The 20,993-nt window shown below is 46.1% G+C and overlaps 1 protein-coding gene across 3 annotated transcripts in view; it reads right to left on the reverse strand.

Annotated features, from left to right (window-relative positions):
• LOC135386387 (alpha-mannosidase 2x-like) overlaps nt 1-12,230 on the reverse strand; it is a 42,895-nt gene extending 30,665 nt beyond the window's left edge. Inside the window, exons 1-7 of one of the 3 annotated variants that reach the window (XM_064616286.1) lie at nt 12,138-12,230; nt 6,472-6,653; nt 5,967-6,200; nt 2,462-2,609; nt 696-867; nt 430-557; nt 185-358 (exon numbers count right to left, since the gene is read on the reverse strand). In XM_064616286.1, coding sequence (XP_064472356.1) covers nt 185-358; nt 430-557; nt 696-867; nt 2,462-2,609; nt 5,967-6,200; nt 6,472-6,624 — 1,009 coding nt within the window. In that variant the 5' untranslated portion in view covers nt 6,625-6,653; nt 12,138-12,230. Of the gene's footprint in view, nt 1-184; nt 359-429; nt 558-695; nt 868-2,461; nt 2,610-5,966; nt 6,201-6,471; nt 6,894-12,137 lie in introns of those variants that run through there. The other 2 variants (XM_064616287.1, XM_064616285.1) reach the window with 2 other exon arrangements.
• Between the last annotated feature and the right edge of the window lie 8,763 nt (nt 12,231-20,993).

A 20,993-nucleotide genomic window follows, 5' to 3' on the forward strand; every position in this document is an offset into this window, starting at 1 on the left:
TGCAAATGGAAGCGGATATAATCGCGCAGTTACTGACTTCTTTAGAACAGTTGCGGCGAAATAAAATTTAATTTAGTGGTCTTCCGACGTTTCAGACTGCTGTTTTACGGTGGCCTTTGTGGAGATAAAGTTGATAGATAATACGTTCTGCTGAACAAAAAGAGGAAGCTTTTGAGGACGTTACCCCAGCTCTGTCTCCAGATGAATTCTAAAGACCGTTCGTGAGCCAGATACTTCTTGATGGAGTAGTGCACTCGTTGTATGACCATGTTTTGGAATCCCATCCTTTTGAGTAAATATGCCATCGTGGGAGACAATCCAAAAGGGTCGATGGCCCAGCCATTTTTTGGCTTCACTCCTGCATGGCCCCAAAAGAAAGACACTTTAGGCATTTGTAGGTGATAAGCCAGACAGAGATGATGTGCTCACCAACATTGTGTTTCAACCACTGATGTCCCTCAACCATTTGTTCTATCATAGCAGATACGTGAGTGTTAGCCTCATCGTTCATGACCCAGCCTCCGGTGACAATCTCCAGTTGACCGTTCTGCAGGTAACTGCACCCGTTTCATCATGAAAGCAGTCAAAAAGATACGCAGGCTCGATTCGTGTCCGCAAATATAAAAGGTCGGCTATAAAATCGCACTTTAAAAAGTAGAAGGCTCAAAGTAAAATGGCTTCTTTTTGTGACTCACCCACGAACTTGCGCTTTAATGGCATCGCTCTGGTTCTCGAACCAGACGGAAAAATATGACACTTCCGCCCAGATGAACTTTCTACGTCGGTCCACCGCAAGTTTGCTCACCATGTTGTCCAGGATGTGCCTCGTTTGGTCATCGTAGTACTTTTCAAATGTCTTTATCCAACCTGAGAAGAAGCTTTTCTTTTTCTCATCGCTCGAACCACACATGCCATTGTGATGACCAGTGATGGCCACTAACTACAGTAAAACCCGCGGGTAGCGATATCGCGTATAACGATATCCCCCGTACAACGATGGTTTATGATTTTACCGTCAAAATATACATTGTTTCTATGGGGAAACGACCCGCGTACAGCGATGGAGACCGCGGCTCGAGTACTCGTATAACGATGTTGGACGCTGTCCCGTGCGCGAAAGCTCGCGGCGATTTTCGCCGCGATATGATACACTACAATCTCGATGATACGCATCTCACGGGGTAGCGGAAAAAATTCGTATCATCCGAAATTCGTATCAAAAGAATTAAACCAAAATAAAAATTGAGGCAAGAAAATAGACAGCGACTGTTCATTTTTCAATACTGTCAGCGAAAGAGGTAGGTGATAACGGTTTTGTGTCTCCGTATTTGGCCAATGCTGCTCAAATTCGCGAGATGATTCAAAAGGCCCAGCATGTGCTTTCCACCCGCGAGTCGCGCGACAGTGTACTTCTAAAGCGAGCTTTCCCTAAAGCACGCAGGCTTTAGGTGAAGCCGACTTGCGGAATGGTGACGTGTAGTGTTGCCAGAAGTTGTCCGTTCCCTCCATGAGTTCTGGTCGCTGTTTTCCCAAGCCAGTGCGATGTCACACAGCTTTGCGTTTTTTTTAGCATCTGTTTCTTTTTCTTTTGCTACACGCGGGGTGGCGCGCGACTTTTCGGGGACGCGCTATTTCGGTCAGCCCTCGTTTAACGATGTACCCCGTATAACGATGAAATTCGCGATCACCATCAATATCGTTATACGCGGGTTTCACTGTACTTCTACAATAAGAATACGACGACAGAAAAATAGGCGATGTCACGTTGCCGGTGATGAGTAGATCAAAGAGTGATATTAAACAGTAGGAACAACTTATTTATTTACACATGGTAACGAAACTTTCGTGCACGAGACTGCACTTCTGGTAACCTGAAGAAGTGCAGTCTCGTGTACGAAAGTCTCGTTACCATGTGTAAATAAATAAGTTGCTCCTACCGTTTAATATCACTCTTTGATCTACTTCTACAGTAGTTTAACTATAACTACTAACTACTTGGCAATGGAGTAGTTCAACTACGTTTCAGGGGAGGTAGTTAAAACTACTTCTTTAACTACCGCAATGTATTTTAACTACATCTCTGACTACTTAACGTTGTCCATCAACACCAATTCCATTCTATCATGTTCTTGGACACCTAAATATGAATCACAAGCATGATAAGAGTGCTCTGCACCTCCGTTCTCATCAAAGAAGTAGCTCAAGGTAAAAGTTGGAAGCGCAATCCTGCCGTGAAGCTTGCGGCAAAATCGGAAGTAGTTGGCGCCTGCAGTAACCTAACTACTGTAGTCAACTACTCGAAATAGTAGTTTAACTAGTAGTTGCACACTACATTTCAGCAAGTAGTTGATAACTGCTTTTTAACTACAATCAGGTAGTTTAACTAGTAGTTAACTACTGGCCATCCCTGGTGATGACACACACACTCATCATGAGTTAAAAGGGAGAGGAAAGTATGTACCAGGATCGTTGTGCGAATGAGGAACGACGATCACCCTGAGCTTCTTCTCTGGAGTCCATTGGTCAGCCAAATACTGGAGGTCCCACCCTTGCTTCCAGACACCTCCATTGGGGTTGTCGAAGGACAACTTCTCGTACACCTCGTACATCTGTCACAATGAAACCATCTACTATATTTGGGTCCACAGCCGAAATTTTCAGCTTCCAAGTTTTATGGGACATTTTCACCCGACATTTTTCATTAACGCTATCTGGAAATAAGCGAAATTAGATAACGCCCTCTTATTTATTTATTTATTTATTTATACCCTCAAGGCCAAGCACTACAGAGGAGAGTGGTTATATGAAATTAGCGATGCACAATTGAAAATTGGCAAGGGCTAATACACATCGCTGAAGACGGGAGGTGGTTCCAGTCCAAACTTGTTCGGGGTACAAAAGAGTTAGATAATAAATCGGTATTCCCACCTTATATTGGTGATCAATACGCGATGAGATAAACCAGGGTGCAGTGAGCAAATGTTCTTTTAGTATTGGATTGTGAAAATAAATGGCGCGAAAAAGAGTGAGGCACCTCCGTTTCCGATGTAGTGATAATGAAGCCTTCATAGATGTAACACTCACTGTTCTGTTGAAGTTCGATAGGATGACACGAGCCGTGCGGTTCTGAATCCTCTCAAGTTGAAGGATTAATGTGCTCTTATCTGCTCAACTGTTTCCAATGACGTCCAAAATTTGGCTGCGCACTGCTTAGAGTTGCAAACTGAATCAATAAGACACGCTTTCCCGATTAAAGTGCTCCGTGAATATTAAGCAAAGCAGGGCTCCATGCCCCTTCTCAAATGTCTTGCCTTCGTTAAAAAGGTTAATGAGAAGTAAGAACATACTTTGGGCCATTTATTTACATTTTAGCTACACCTAAAAATTATTACCAAGGGTGTCTCAGGTTTGTCAATTGTGTAAGTACGTCGGTAGTTTCCCAGAAAGTGACCTCTGGGGGTACAAGAGGGGGGAGGGTAAAAGTATTGGGCAGTCTCACAAATTCTGGGGAGCTGTAGGGAATTCTCTCAAGTATGTGACAGTTTCTTTGCTGTAGAACATGCTGCAAACGATTAAAATATTTTATTCGAGACCACCAGTTGTTGAAAACGATTTTGAGAAGTAAGAGGGTATAGGGATTATTCGGCAAAACTCAACCCATGCTTCATAACAGCGTGCGGTAAGATTAGCTACTGCTTGGACTGAACAGTTTATTTCGATGCTCTGGGGGGAGCATTACTGGGGGGAATTGACAAGGGGTCATTCCATAAGAAATGTCCCTTTTAGTCAGTCCAAAAATTTTTAATTTTGAGATACGAATGGGTACTACAAAGCCAAAGAAGTTTCGTTGAGAGGTTAAACGCAATAATGGGAGGGAAAAATATGCGAAGATGCGACTCTGGCGAAAATACGGCAGCATTAAACGTAAATAACAAAAATGGTAGAGCACAGAAAGTTGTACAGTGAATGCTGGAAGGAAGTATCATGCTCTAGGAACGCAAGAAGCAAGTTATAAAAAAGTATTAGTAGCGGAGCAAATAATTTTTGAAGCCTCCTCCCATCCCAGGGGTGACGGTTTGCAGAGATCGACAAGTTTAAGGAATGCAAGGATTTTAGGAAGATATCGGGGGTTCTACCCGAACACTCGAAAACGTGTTCGGGGGGGAACGATAGTAAAAAATCTGGTTTAACCCGCGAAGAACCCTATTCGTCAACAACGGCCACTTGAAAAGTTCACATTTGCATTTCTATCTGTGTGTACCAAGCATACGCCATGACTTCCTGTGGTCTAAGTCCATCCTCAGGATGAAGCCCAATAATGTTTATGAGTTATGTTTTACTCGGCTACCTAAGGTCACTTCAACGGAAACGCTTCACTACGTACTGAAGCTCATCCAGGACCTGCACTAGCACTGTCCCCCTCGGCCACTGTCATTGCGATATTGGGAGCCCCAAATGCGGTGCAAAGGTTTAAACTTTCCTCACATCTTGGTGGTCTGAGTACACATTTATGCAAAGACGCGCAACGTAAACCCAAACACGTACTAACCCGAGTGGCACTATGGCAACATGCGGCCTCAAACACGGAGATGTTTCTTGTTGGAAGTGGGGCACACACAGGAAAGATGAGACACGGAAAACATGGATATCCGCGGTCTGCTAATAAGCGCATCGATGACCCCCATTTTTGTATTTGCCACACTTCTCAACACAGAAACATGCATTGTACTGCTCTCATCTAGGTTAGGTTAGGTTGGGTTGGATTAGGTTAATTTGGGTTTGGTTAGGTTAAGTTGGGTTAGGGCTCGCTGGATATAAACACACTACACTTGTGGGAAGTGGCTGTTTTGGTTCAGCTGGACAAGACTGGTTGGAATCCATATTTTCGCTCCCAGTAAGTAAAACAAACCTCGTTTTTGTTCATTTTGTTGCGCTGGTCCTCTTTCTGTCGTGGGACGGGAATTAGTTTCCCATACGGGTAACGATAATATGGCGTAACTCCAGGCAAGAGAAGTCCATAAAGGAAAAGGCCCGAGTCCCATTGTCATTTAATCCCTGCACTCAAGGCAGTATTGGAGTAAGAGATCAAGATCTGGGAGGAGTGGCAACTTGGAACATCAAAAATGATTACACGCGTGGCAAAAAATCATTTTTTTAAAGTAAAATTGGATGGAAACTTTTTCAGCGAGTGACATTTGTGTCCAGAAATGCGCATTAAGAATCACGTAACATAGCTTTCTGTATGTTCGAACGAAAATTTCCTCTCTGTGTCAATTGAGTTAAAACTAGTTGAAATTTTACTTGGGAATTTTACTAGTTGAAATTATCCTTAATCACCTACAGTCGTGTTCAACTTAAGAAGGAAAAGAAATCTAGTCCGTCAACCCAATATGCCATTGGAGATTATGAGACATTATAGTGCGCCAGGAGAAATACTGCGGCGCCACCACGCAGCATAATGTCACGTGTCAAGTCGTAACAGCCAATTCAGTCAGACAGCCAAGTTGTAACAGCCGGAAGCAGAGTATGGGTTACATAACCTTGCAGAGGAGCATCACCTTTCCGTGTCCTATCCGCGATGCAGTAATATTTTGAGAGCCGAACACGACTGTTCAAATTCCACAGACAGGCATAGGTACGGCTGCCCATATCGGCACAGCCTTTATTCCACGATTTAAATTTAGTCTTCCGCAATTTAAAGGCTCGCATAAAACTGAATCGAGTTAATTGCACTTAAAATACGAGACTGTTGAAATGTACTGCAACCTAGTAAGAGAGCTAAAATGAAGAGGACGCGTTTGACTAATGGAGCGCCAAAATGCAAAATGACGCAGACAAGAGAGGAAAGATGACAACGAGGCGCAACTTTTAGTGACAGCTTGAAACGACGAGAGCGAAAATAAACCGTATTATGTGTGTTTTTGTCTTCCAATTGTTCGCTTTGAAGCCTCGAAGACGAGACTCACGTTGAAGTCCGTGTTGGCCGGAGGTAAGGTCCCGAAGATGCAGTCTGCCGGTGGAACGGTGACAATCTGTCGTGAGGCATTCGTGGTGTGAGGACGGTGGCCCACACGCCATGGAACGCCCCCATCACGCAACAGGTCCCTCACCGTATCCCGTATCTGACCCAGAGTCTGGTGGTTCTGCCGAAGCTCTTGCTCCAGGTGTTCCAGACGTTTCTCCAGTGCCACGACATCCACCTGTGCGTCGGCGTACGCCAAAAAAATATGCCACGTTTATTCTATTGTAATAATTCCGCGGGCGTTGATTTGTGCGAGGAACAGGATGATACTCCAATATTTGACGCGAATGAAATAAAATGAAATAGTAATAAACTGGGGCAGCTCGTGTAATGAGGGGAAAGTAAAGCGCAGCTTCGAAGAGAAAAACACTTTCAGATCTAGCTGTGTAACATTTCATCAATATATTGAGAAAAATGTCGACTGTTAAACGGACGACATATGAGGGTACCTTGTCCGGGGACCATTTCGAGAGGTCTGTGGGTAGAAGCCTTCCGAAGAAAATATACACAAATGTAAATGCGAAGAGAAGACAAGCAGCTCCAACGCAAGCGGTTGCCCTCCGGACCTGAAGGATCGTTGTCCCAAATCTTAGCCGTATCATACTTCCGTGGTCATGGCCGTGAAACGTAGCTGGGCAAAATACCACTCATTAAACATTTGCCCACACACAGAAACGGAGCACTGATACACTGATACTGTGGGAAGCCGTGTCGCTTATCTGTCGCACACTTCATCGTAGCGCTAATTCTTTTATCATCCTCTCTTTGCACACGAAATGACTGGAATCACTATTTTTTGTGTTGTCTGGCCCAGAACGAACGGTTTCATTCGCAAGCTTGCTCCATTGCATTACACACGAAGACGAAAAAAATAATAAGAAAGAGAGGAAAGAGAGAGAGAAATGAGATCAACTACGTCACCTGCTGTCCAATTTGGTTTCGGTTTCTGTTCCACTTATAACGAACCTTCGTGACCTATAAATGCTTTCTATAACAATACTTTCAAACTGACTGCAGAAATTATTATGCTACATTACATTAATTGTATTATATTCTGCATCTTCCACAAGGACACAACCGACGACGGCTCTGACCACTGATCAGTGGCTCCGACACAGACGACAAACGATGCTGTTCAACCATGCAACGGTTCAACCAACACTCGCTTTCTGACGTATTCCAGATGCGTAGAAATGACTGAACAAAACAAACACTTAATAAAGGAGGCAAACAAAATGAACACAATAGCGTTGGCTAGCTGGAGCTGGACCCGTGTAGCAGGATTTCCTGTCGGGTAATAGCAGAACAAAATGCCGTTGTCTGGCTATGTGTGCCTTTCGTTACGGTGCTCTATTTTAGCCGGTATGAGAGATAAGAAAAGTATTTTCCGCTTGTCGCTAACATTTGGGTGTTTTTTTCTTTTCAGTTGAAGCCATCGTAAAATAATTCTATAGGCCATTTGTAAAAGTAAAAGTTCCAGGGAGCACGGAGAGGTCCATTCCATATCGGAGGGGAGGGGTGCCCAGGTGGCCGAAGTATATCCCAACACCAGCTGACCCACCTAAAAGCGTTTATGTAACTCCAAAGGAGGAAGTTCTCAAAGGACGCTGCGCAATAAACCCCGTATTTAGCCACATTATTATATTTTCCACGGGTGTTCCTTTCTTCTTGGACGATGGTGTGTGTGTTGTCGGCACAGCTCCTCCTGAAGTCGGCCCAGGACGTACACTGTCCCCCTAACTACTAACCCCCCAGTCCCCCATCCTTCCTGCTGTCCTCGCTTCATCTGTGCACGTCTGTACGCCGCTCATAGCTACAGTTGCTTCGCGGCGCTAAGGCGGAATAAAAAAAAAGATGGTGTGTGGTGGGTCCCTTTTCGGTAGCCCCACTTCCTGAAGGTGCCCAAACAGGTACCAATGGGTATGTCACGGTTATCTCGTTGAACTTTCCCAGCAATCCAAATGAAGCTCAATGAAAAGTCTAGGGTACAAGAAACCGAGTTACTTGTACTGAGGTACTTCATCTTGAGTATATCGGATACATTTTTATGAAAGTACTGTATAACTGGGTTACTTTTTTAAGGGTTACCCCTGGGCCCTTGAGGTATACCCTTTTTTGAGTACATTTAAAACAGGAAGCTTCAACACGACTCCATGAATGATGTAGCGCGCAACCTTGTGAAGCTCAATAAACTGTGTAGTCTGTCGAACCCACCCAGTCAACGCCACTGCGTGCTTTCTCACTCGCTCCCGAAGCACTTGGAATTTGTTTGAAAAAATGCAACGGAACCTTGAATTGAATTGTGTGCTCTGCGCACTCGATGCCGTGAAAACTCGTCATGCAATATACCTACACAGAAGGATGCAGAAGGCAGGCTATATATGACTAGAGAGTTCACTTACAGCAGCTGGACGACTGCTATCATAAAAGATTTCTGCGTTTACAAAGGTTGCGAAAATGTATCGTTGAGTGTCTTCTGAAGCGACAGGTGCGGCTTCAGGTGGTGGTGGTGGTGGTGAAAGGGCTTGCCGTTGTCGGCAAATGCACTTTTGACACCTTTCAACCAGCATTCTTATACCCTTGAAAAAATAGTCCCAAGTTTTGTCCGCAAAATGCTGGAAAACTGCCCCTTGCACCTCACTATCGTTTTGAAATCTCGGTCCTCTGAGATCCCTCTTCAAGTTTGAGAACAGGAAATAGTCACTCGGTGCCAAGTCTGGACTGTAAGGTGGTGGATTTCTTCGAATCCGCACTCCTTCAGTGCAGCCTTGGCAACAGAAGCCGTGTGGACAGGGGCATTGTCCTGGAGCAACCGGACACCTCGACTCAACCTGCCGCGCCTCTTTTCCTTGATGGCGTCTCGCAGTCGGTGCAGGAGTCGATGAGGAGGATCCCGTGACAATCCCAAAATATTGTCACGAAGGGAAATGGGTCGGCGAGTCGTCGAATAAACAGAGAACGGTTTATTAGACTACTTGGTAGCAAAACACAAGAGTGATAGCTCTCTGAACACAACTGAGTCCAAAGAATGAATGCACCAGCTTGGAGCGCACAAGCATTTAAGCGTCGCGCCGAAAAGTCTAGAAACAGCACGTGCGTTTGCCAGAGAGCAGGCGATGTGTCTGGAAGCTTCTTGCTTCTTCTTCAGCATGCGCCGGGATGAGATATACCGTTTCGTGCCTGCCCTGGAAGTTTCGCGATGATGATTCGTGGCAATATTGTTGCCATGATCTTCTTTGTGGATTGTGTGACCTGGATTTTCTTGGGGGTGCTTCTCCTGGTTTGCACCATTCCATCGACTCCTTTCTCGAAAGGGGATCATAGTAGAGCACCATAGTCTCATCCCCTGTGACAATTGACTTCAATATTTCTTCTTCGTTCTCTTGACAGAGCTCCAAAAGCTCTTTGGCACAGACGACGCTTTTGAACTGACGAGAGAAGTCGTGGCACCCATCTCGCACTGACCTTTTTCATGTGAAGGCCCTCGCCGATGATGCGAAAAACAGTTGTTTTGGAAAGCCCCAGCCTTTCTGAGATTTCCTTCACCTTCAGATGCCTGTCGCTCAGCACTTCCTCCTCGATAAGAGACAAATTTTCTTGTGTCACCACTTCCACTGGACGACCATCGCGTGGATCATCTTCAATGGACTCTCGCCCCAGTCGAAACTGCTTAGCCCAGTCTTTTACCGTTGCGTACGACGGAGAGGCTTCCCTGTACACGTTGTCCAGTCGCGCTTTAATTCTTTAGGCGAAAGTCCCTCTTTTGTCAAGAATTTTATCACAGCGCGGTACTCGATTTTTTTCCATTTTAACTGAAGAATGCACCCTGGCTGTTTGAAATGCCGCTCTCCAACCGACAAAAGCATGGAGAGGGTTGAGGGTGGTGCTCCGGCCCTCCAACAGATGGCGCCACGCGTCCTTAATCGCATTTTCAAATTCGCGCGCATTTTCTACCTCGTGCCGGAAACTTATGGAACCACCCTCGTATGTGCATTGTCTGAATGTCGCTTGGTCGGTATGGTTCACATATGTTTGCGCGTTATTGGGTGCGGTGTAGAGTGTCCTAAGTAAATTGTTGTGATTTGCCAAGCAGCAATGTCGAAAAGCGAAGGTATTCGGACACGTTTATAATGTGAAATCTTCGAGTCAGCGATCTCACGAAAGCGCGCGGCACGGGACAAGCCGGCATATTTACCTGCTATACACAACTGCAACTACCGGTGTATATAGCCATTTCTATGCCTGCTCGGCAAAGCAGCAGGTGGGCATTGTAGTAGACAAACATTTCCTCGCTCAACTCGTATAGAAAAGCTTGAAAAGTTCATTTGCTCCGGCTAGTCTGAACTGAACAACACATAATGATATGTTAGACATTCCATTTTAGCTCCAAAACATTATCATCGTATTGTGCCGACGCAATAGCCTCATCTGCATCATATCTCCAAGAACACACATGGTCCTCAGGATGTCCCCACAGTGTGATCGTGTCCTCGTCCTTCGATGTCTGTCCCCAGAGCGTCCTGAGGATGACCCTCATGAATTTTCCGTGAAGAGTCATTCAGGTACGTCCTGTGTCCGCCCCTAGTGGACGCTAGACGGACGGGAATATTACTTTACTTTCAGTTTACCTGCTAAGACTCCCCAAATATTGAGTGACACATTTGTTTTGCTTTTCGGGCCAACCTTAGGGGTAATGACATTTTCCAGAAAAAGAAAAAGAAAGGAAACATTTCTCCACCAAAAAGGGTGACTGTCCATGACATGGAGCATTTATCGTGGAACTTAGGCAAAAGCGCGATTCTGACGCACTGTTTCTGACTTTCGAATGCCATACCCTTATGCCTCAAACCAACAGCAGTAAGAAAACATGGACTTCGCTGTAAGGGAGAGTTGATACTTGAAGCAATTCCCCTCTTCAACATTGTTTGTTTCTGTAATCGAATTAAACTCTGACAGCTCACCGTTTGTGTTGAGGAGTGCGAGGCTAGCAAGACTATCGGATTCACAGAAGGTCGCGTAACAAGTAATAAATAGTATCTGTTTTCTTTTCGGAAAGGAGCTTCGGTACCTCCCGAAGTGAATTTCTCGGACTTTGTGTGCCTGGCAAGCTTTTTTTGTTGATCTTTTATATTTCTTCTCTTGTCTTTTTTTTTTTAGCCCTGCTCATTGTCCGTTGGAGAAAGACGAACAGCTGGACATCATAGCGGCAGCTTATCAAGACAGATGGACAGTAATAAGAGAAACAGAATGTAGTGGTCTCAGACAAAAAACAAACAGGGTACAGTAAAAGGAATCTAGAGTTTGTCCCTGATGTGCCATCACACTGTCCTAAAATTGTCATTAAGGATGGGCTGTGAACATTCTGAGTATACTGTGGGGACGCGGTATAGTGCCAAATTGACACATTGAGGACGATTTGAGGATCAAATTTGACCCTCCTGAGGACGTCACCCCGTCCGTGAATGATGCGCCTAGGCTATCCCAAGGATGTCAATGTGTTCTTGGGGATCATCATATTCGTCACCTTTATCTTCACCCGCGCTCCTCGCGGTCGCATGTCCTTGACAATCATCCAATGCATTCAGTTTCCACCTAACAATATATTGATATAGACTCATTTATGTACGTTCCATCTTCTTAAATACTTGGTGAAGCGATTTCACAGCCATATCTCTGCCTCGAGGTATTTCAACTTTGTACTGATTCCAATTAATTATTAGTAACTCGCAACATTGGCACAACATATGCGACAACTATTACCTCAGACCATACGAACAGCCGGTTTCGAACGAGACTTTCTGGAGCAAGCAGCGTATGAATGGCTAATACACAGCCGACGCAAACAACTGTGTTCTAGAATATCAGCTTTGAATGGAACGTTTAGTCACTCTCGTAATGAGGTAAGTTCTCCTAAAGAATATCACCAATCAAGGCGAATTCAGTTACTGGAAGACATATTAAAGGGACGGTCTCGTACAGTCAGGCTTGGTTTCAATCAAAGCAAACAGGGTTTCACAAACTACTTATTACAAATTATTAATTAATATAGTAAACGTAGGTGGGTAGAAATCCAGATAGTAGAAATGCAAATATAGTAAAGGTTTTCTCGACTCACCAAATAAATATTTCGCTTGGCTGTAAATTTTCGCAGCTCGAACACAGGTGGCTGTACCAGGTGTTTCTCTCCATTGTCTAAGAGCAGAAAAGAGAAAATACGAGCGCCGTGTACGGACTCCTTTACTCAGTGCCGTACATGCTTGCAGTGGTGTAGCCAGACCTCCAAGGTAGGGGGGGCTCGACACGAAAACTCGCCCCCCCTTGGAGGGGGAACACTGCAAAATGCAAATGCAAATGCAAAAAAAAAAAAAAAAAAGAAGCTCCGCAGCGTTCACAATACGATTACATGTATAGGCTGTCATGACCAATGAGGTGGTGTCACGAGATTGGAAGTATTTTGAAAAGCTGTATACTTTGAAAACATTCAAGAGTGCTGCTTAGATAGACGCCATGAACTGCAAGAACTTTCGTGGTCGTCACTCTGTCCCCCCTCCCACCTCCATATATTATGTTCTCCTCGGATTTGCACCATTTGCGTGGGTCGGTCCGTGGCAGGTAGGGGGGGGGGGTCAAGCCACCCTTAGCCCCCCGTGGCTACGCCACTGCATGCTTGTACTACGACGAACAGCGCTCGCACACCGCTGAGCAGCTTACAAAAGAAAAGAACACCCGGCTCGAATGCTCGGTGAGGCATACACGGGGAAAGGGCATCACCTGGGTGGATATAGCGTACGATAAACCTGATATCGATTGCGCCACGGCAGATGATCAGGACAGTAATTCCTCCCCCCCCCCCTTAGTTTACAACAAATTAAATATTTTCTGCGAATAGTTTAAGTGTCCGAAACACCATAGGGCATGGGTCTTGTTCTTGGACGAGTCGACCCGAGTCGTGTCCCGGACATGGCTCTTCCGCTTCGATGTATCTGGTTGCGCGGAGACCACAGCTTCGTATGAGCTACGCGGACTTAACGTCTCCAACGACGAGTTGAACATCCAGTAGTCGTCGTGCTACATACTGTCCGCCAGAGATGTGCAGTCCAGTTGGTTCACGAGGCAACGGGGTTGAAAACCGTCCTACAATCGAGATGACTCGACCCGGCTGCCATACTGGCTTCTGGCCTGGTGCTGAGGAAGGAACCATGGGCGTTTCACTTCGTAGTGGACGTCAGGAAAACAAACGTTTTCTCGTTTAGCTTTAGTCCTGCTTGACTTAGCCTGGGCAAAACTTGACACATTCTCTCATCGTGTTCTTGCACGATGTGTCCGCTGATGATTATGTCGTCTAATAAAGCAGCGACCCCCAGATATCCCAGAAAGCAGGTTCTCCATAAATGTCTAAAATATTCCCGGAGCCTCAGAGATGCTATATATGGTAGTCTTTTAACGCCGTACAGGCCTCGGCGCGTGTTCAGAGTGAGCACATCTGATGACTTATCCATCTCGAGCTGCAAGTAGGTTTGGTACAAATCTAGCTTCGAGAAGAACTCTCCTCCCGCAATGGTAGCGGGTATCGACCCAGCAGTAAAGCTCAGTTCACTGTATCACCCCAGGTTCTCACGGACCCATATCTTTCTTGAAGACTGGTACTATCGGCGTTGCCCAGTTAGAAAATGTAACCGGCTCCAATATACTTTCCGCAATCATCAACCTTATCGTACATGGTGAACGGAATCTGTCTCGACTTGAGGTAGATTATGCTCGCGCTTGGTTCATTACATCATGGCGCACTGACGCCAGGATACTGAGGAAAAAAAGAATTCCATGTGTCGCGCTTACCGAGACAGAAGCCTTCGAGCATACTCCCGAACAAAGCGCAGATATCACAGAGCTCTGAGAGTTGAGCCCATTCCAATTGGTAGCCGTAAGCACGTGACTTCTCGTGCGCTGCCTCATTGGCGACGGCGAGGGCTGTGATGTCAGAGCCGTATGAGTTGCTTCGAATCCGGGTGCCGGCTGTGCTGTCTGGGCTTCCCTCAGACACTTTCAGACATATGTCGGCACAGTTCCCTTAGAAGTCGGCCCAGGACGCACATTCCCCCAGGGCATTACTCGTGACGTTGCCCACCCATGTGAGGCCGACAATGGCGACCCCTTTCACCGTCACCACCACCGCTGCATGAGTTTCGGCTAGCGATGGGACGAATCCGAATTCAAATCCAAGGAGGGTTCTACGAATCCTTTCTTTAAAACGAGTTTAAACAGCTAAGAAAAAAGAAAAAAACATCTACCGAAAAGTGTTTTGAAGCAGAATAAACCTCTACCCGAGAAACGTTATCATGACGTTGGTAGACAGACTGAAACCGAAACAGATCGGAAGGGGAGAGCTTGGTACCAGGAATGGGCATTTGTTCACTGTCTCCTATTGAAGGTCGCGTCCTTTTCAGAGACCATCGTAATCCCCTCAAGACCGTGGCTTTCGGGCGCGACCTTGTTCGCCACTAGCTTTCAACATAGTTGACGTCATTTGTTTACAAACAAGTAGAGGTCTATGTGATACATTTCTTTAATGACAAACAATAGTTCAGTTTCGGGAGAAAATATACCCATATTTATTTAACACATTGTTCATCGACTACAAGAAATACATAAATTCTCGAGTCTGAGTTAGTTTCATAGAGCTAAAGCAACAATCAAAAGCAAAACCATGTTACTTTTAAACATTTAATGTAACAGTTCCTGTCGGAACTCTTTCAGTCCAGAGCAATGCAAACGAAGAAAGAAGAAAACACCCGTCGGCCCATGAGGCTTTCGGCGGACTCCGGAGGCACCAATAAACCTCTACCCGAGAAACGTCATCATGACGTTGGTAGACACACCGAAACCAAAACAGATCGGAAAGGGAGAGCTGGATTCCACGAATGGGGCAATTGTTCGCTGCCTCCTATTGAAAGAAAAGTATAGGACCGAAGATGGTGTCCTTTTCAGAGACCATCGTAATCCCCTCAAGACCCTGGCTTTCGCGCGCGACGTTGTTGTTTTGAACGTAGTTCCACTCTACCAAACTCGTGGCGCTGTCGAACATTATGACGTCATTTGTTACAAACAGGTAGAGGTCTAATAGACCTCTATCTGTGGATTCGAAAGATTCGATTCGCCGTCTGGGATCCCTGCCTAGGATACGTGGATTCGGTTGGCACATCCTATATAGTTTCGGCATTCGCGGTGTCCATTTTCTCCGCTTCTATTACCCTCTTCGCTGTAAAACTTTCATGTATAGATACACATCGGAGCAATTTTACTTTTATCTGGGATACCATATAGGACGCAATCCCTTTAAAGGGTATCTATTGAACATGTCGTTCCTCCACTACAGCAAATACATAAACTCGCGTGTCTGAATTCTTGCCACAGAACTACTGAATGTAACTTTATCCTGCGGTTCTGGCGCGCCCCGGATCAGGGTGGCTTTCTGCGGAGTCCAGAGGCGCCAGTTTTAAAAAGAAAACGTGGTTGGTGAATTCGATCCAAATCCACCAACCACGTTTGTCCGTTTCTTTTTAAAACTGGCGCGTTCGGATTCTGCCGAAAGCCTCCAATGCCTAATCCGAATCCCAGTGGAGATTTTAAAAAGAAACAATCAAACGTGGTTTGTGGTTTCGAAAGATTCGATTCACCGTTTTGGGCACTGCGATTCGGAGCAGGCCAATCAGGCTTTCGGCAGACTCTGAAGGAGCAAGTTTTAAAAAGAAAGGAACGAAGCTAGGTGGTTGGTGAATTCGAAAGAGATTCGACTCGCCGTTCTGGGCACTGCGATTCGGAGCAGGCCAATCAGGCTTTCGGCAGACTCTGAAGGAGCAAGTTTTAAAAAGAAAGGAACGAAGCTAGGTGGTTGGTGAATTCGAAAGAGATTCGACTCGCCGTTCTGGGCACTGCGATTCGGAGCAGGCCAATCCTTTCGCAGACTCTGAAGGCGCAAGTTTTAAAAAGAAAGGAACGAAGCTAGGTGGTGGTGAATTCGAAAGAGATTCGACTCGCCGTTCTGGGCACTGCGATTCGGAGCAGGCCAATCAGGCTTTCGGCAGACTCTGAAGGAGCAAGTTTTAAAAAGAAAGGAACGAAGCTAGGTGGTTGGTGAATTCGAAAGAGATTCGATTCGCCGCTTTGGGCACTGCGATTCGGAGCAGGCCAATCAGGCTTTCGGCAGACTCTAAAGGCGCAAGTTTTAAAAAGAAAGGAACGAAGCCAGGTGGTTGGTGAATTCGAAAGCGATTCGATTCGCCGCTTTGGGCACTGCGATTCGGAGCAGGCCAATCAGGCTTTCGGCACACTCTGAAGGAGCAAGTTTTAAAAAGAAAGGAACGAAGCTAGGTGGTTGGTGAATTCGAAAGAGATTCGACTCGCCATTCTGGGCACTGCGATTCGGAGCAGGCCAATCAGGCTTTCGGCAGACTCTGAAGGCGCAAGTTTTAAAAAGAAAGGAACGAAGCTAGGTGGTTGGTGAATTCGAAAGAGATTCGACTCGCCATTCTGGGCACTGCGATTCGGAGCAGGCCAATCAGGCTTTCGGCAGACTCTGAAGGAGCAAGTTTTAAAAAGAAGGAAACGACGCTATGTGGTGGTGAATTCGAAAGAGATTCGACTCGCCATTCTGGGCTCTGCGATTCGGAGCAGGCCATCAGGCTTTCGGCAGACTCTGAAGCGCAAGTTTTAAAAGAAAGGACGAAGCTCGGTGGTGGTGAATTCGAAAGAGATTCGACTGCCATTTGGGCACTGCGATTCGGAGCAGGCCAATCAGGCTTTCGGCAGACTCTGAAGGGCAAGTTTTTAAAAAGAAAGGAACGAAGCTAGGGGTTGGTGATTCGAAAGAGATTCGACTCGTCGTTCGGGGCACTGCGATTCGGAGCAGGCACTCAGGCTTTCGGCAGACAGACTCTGAAGGAGCAAGTTTACAAAGAAAGGGGAACGAAGCTCGGTGGTTGGTGAATTGAAAAGAGATTCGATTCGCGCTTTGGGGCACTGCGATCGGAGCGGCCAATCAGGCTTTCGGCAGTACTCTGAAGGCGCTAAGTTTTAAAGGAACGAGCTAGGTGGTTGGTGAACTAGAAAGAGATTCGGACTCGTCGTTCTGGGCACTGCGATTCGGAGCAGGCCAATCAGGCTTTCGGCAGACTCTGAAGGAGCAAGTTTAAAAAGAAGGAACGAAGCTAGGTGGTTGGTGAATTCGAAAGAGATTCGACTCGCCGTTTGGGCACTGCGATTCGGAGCAGGCCAATCAGGCTTTCGGCAGACTCTGAAGGAGCAAGTTTTAAAAAGAAAGGAACGAAGCTAGGTGGTTGGTGAATTCGAAAGAGATTCGACTCGCCGCTTTGGGCACTGCGATTCGGAGCAGGCCAATCAGGCTTTCGCAGACTCTGAAGGAGCAAGTTTTAAAAAGAAAGGAACGAAGCTAGGTGTTGGTGAATTCGAAAGAGATTCGACTCGCCGCTTTGGGCACTGCGATTCGGAGCAGGCCAATCAGGCTTTCGGCAGACTCTGAAGGAGCAAGTTTTAAAAAGAAAGGAACGAAGCTAGGTGGTTGGTGAATTCGAAAGAGATTCGACTCGCCGCTTCTGGGCACTGCGATTCGGAGCAGGCCAATCAGGCTTTCGGCAGACTCTGAAGGAGCAAGTTTTAAAAAGAAAGGAACGAAGCTAGGTGGTTGGTGAATTCGAAAGAGATTCGACTCGCCGCTTTTGGGCACTGCGATTCGGAGCAGGCCAATCAGGCTTTCGGCAGACTCTGAAGGCGCAAGTTTTAAAAAGAAAGGAACGAAGCTAGGTGGTTGGTGAATTCGAAAGAGATTCGATTCGCCGCTTTGGGCACTGCGATTCGGAGCAGGCCAATCAGGCTTTCGGCAGACTCTGAAGGAGCAAGTTTTAAAAAGAAAGGAACGAAGCTAGGTGGTTGGTGAATTCGAAAGAGATTCGATTCGCCGCTTTGGGCACTGCGATTCGGAGCAGGCCAATCAGGCTTTCGGCAGACTCTGAAGGAGCAAGTTTTAAAAAGAAAGGAACGAAGCTAGGTGGTTGGTGAATTCGAAAGAGATTCGACTCGCCGCTTTGGGCACTGCGATTCGGAGCAGGCCAATCAGGCTTTCGGCAGACTCTGAAGGAGCAAGTTTTAAAAAGAAAGGAACGAAGCTAGGTGGTTGGTGAATTCGAAAGAGATTCGACTCGCCGTTTTGGGCACTGCGATTCGGAGCAGGCCAATCAGGCTTTCGGCTGACTCTGAAGGCTCAAGTTTTAAAAAGAAAGGAACGAAGCTAGGTGGTTGGTGAATTCGAAAGAGATTCGACTCGCCGTTTTGGGCACTGCGATTCGGAGCAGGCCAATAAGGCTTTCGGCTGACTCTGAAGGCGCAAGTTTTAAAAAGAAAGGAACGAAGCTAGGTGGTTGGTGAATTCGAAAGAGATTCGACTCGCCGTTTTGGGCACTGCGATTCGGAGCAGGCCAATCAGGCTTTCGGCTGACTCTGAAGGCTCAAGTTTTAAAAAGAAAGGAACGAAGCTAGGTGGTTGGTGAATTTGAAAGAGATTCGACTCGCCGTTTTGGGCACTGCGATTCGGAGCAGGCCAATCAGGCTTTCGGCTGACTCTGAAGGCTCAAGTTTTAAAAGAAAGGAACGAAGCTAGGTGGTTGGTGAATTCGAGAGAGATTCGATTCGCCGCTTTGGGCACGCGAATCTCGAATCCCTAACCTATAGGATTCGAGGACATACGGTTGGTCCATCCCTAATAAATACCAACCATATATACCTATAAAGCGCTGCCAGGGTTTGACGTTACCGGAAACTGCACCTGTTGACAAAACAAGTCTCCCTTTTCCCCCACTGTGAGTAGAGTCACTAAATACTGTGAGCTAAGCTGCGACGACGCTCGTTCCTGAACTGTAACCTGAGCCGACTCAAAACAATGTCTTTTCTCCTCTCACGCTTTCTCTGTAAGTAAAGCTATTGCATTTTGTTCTCCAACTGACTGCCTCGTCGCCCTTTCTTCGAGTTTTCAGCTGAAACAGCCATCGAACGTTTTAACTGCATAGAGAGGGAGATATTCCATTTGCGCTACTTTCTCCTAATTTCTACTACAATCCTATACAGCTTATCATCGCCAGGACAGGATGGTCCGCCGCCCAGGATGCGGCCCAGAAGGATAATCCTAGGCGATGGACTTGGCGAAGGACGCTTCATCCCCGAAAAGTTGTGGAGATTACTCCATACAATCTGTGTACACCACCGCGAAATTATATTTCGCATCTCCCAGTACGGCATCCGTCAACCGCTGGAAACGGGCTAGGCGAGTGAGACAGATAAGAAAGCCATCCGTACGAACTCCAACAAACCCCTAATGACAGGTAAAGTCTTTCTGTGGGACATCCTTGTGGGTAATTCCGATCTGTAAGAACCAACAATCGTGCGTTGAAAAGACAGTAGCATTGCCCAGGGAATGCATGATTGGTTCCATAAACAGGAAGGAACAGAAGCCCGCCTTACAATAACTGCATAAAGTCGACTCATGAGCTCTCGCCCTGGATCTATATAGAGCTGTAACGACTAACAACAACAAATAAATGATGATGTAGTGGGGTGTTTCGCCGCTGAGGCAGCTACAGTAGTATCTCATTGCTTGAGGGGGAGGAGATGGTAAATGGTGAGTTGACGCAGAAACCCTGTTCCTGCTAAAAAGGTGGTGAGGCCTTGAGGAGAACGTAGCTGGGTTGGCCGGAGGCCCAAGCAGGTGAGACTGTTCTAGTGGCTTCAACTCAGCCTTCAAGTTGGCGCTGGAGGACGTGGAGAATGTGCTGGACGGTACTTTGAGTATTACAGCAAGGACATAGCATTGTGTTATTGTAACCCGGCTTGTGGCGGAAGTATGGGGTGAATGCGACATAGAAACCAGGCCGATAGGCGCATACTGCACCGTGTGTCAGAAATTTCCGGAACGTCAAAAAAAAAAAAAAAAAAAAGAAACCCGCAAGGTAGTCGAAATTATCTGTTTGTCATATCCCGCGGCACCTGCAGACGAACCTCATGTGTAACTTAACAGCACGCTACCTACCTAAAATGCAGCAGATGAGCACGAGAAGTATAGCAGCCAAGTACCCGGGTTGAAGAGCATTGACGGGTACGTATGTCTTAGATACCAGCATAAACGTCCGTATGGGAAAGTAAAAGGGAAATAGCCGCTATTCTATGCGAGAACAAAAACTCATGCGACTTCTTGAGTTTTTGTATGATTATATAGCTCCCACTTCTGCTTGCATCTTAGCTGTACCCGTCTTAATGACACCCAACCGATGTACTTAGGTGTGACTTCTTGTTTGTGTGGTACATTTTCACAGGTATATTCATACGCAGATTCAAGAAGCCATGCTGGTTTTTGTTCTCGCATTAAAGAGCGGCGTATTCCCCTTTTACATTCCCATACCTACGTTTCTGCTTAAATTATACCGGTCTTAATGACCCTCAACCGATGTACTTAGCTGTGACTTCTAGTTTGTCTGGTACATTTTTACAGATATAATCATACGCAGAGTCAAGAAGCCACGCTGGTTTTGTTCTCGCATTAAAGAGCGGCGTATTCCCTTTTTCGTTCTCATACCGACGTTTCTGCTTAAGTTATACACGTCTTAATGACCCTCAACCGATGTACTTAGCTGTGACTTCTTATTTGTGTGGTACATTTTTACAGATATGATCATACAGAGTCAAGAAGTCACGCTGGTTTTGTTCTCGCATTAAAGAGCGGCGTATTCCCTTTTTCGTTCTCATACCGACGTTTCTGCTTAAGTTATACACGTCTTAATGACCCTCAACCGATGTACTTAGCTGTGACTGGTTGTTTGTCTGGCACGTTTTTATAGGTGTAATCATACAAGGTGTAATCAAGAAGCCACGCTGGCTTTTACATTCTCAAACGGACGTCTTAACGCTCTTC

Source organism: Ornithodoros turicata, chromosome 2, assembly GCF_037126465.1.
Source record: "Ornithodoros turicata isolate Travis chromosome 2, ASM3712646v1, whole genome shotgun sequence".
Taxonomy (NCBI): domain Eukaryota; kingdom Metazoa; phylum Arthropoda; class Arachnida; order Ixodida; family Argasidae; genus Ornithodoros; species Ornithodoros turicata.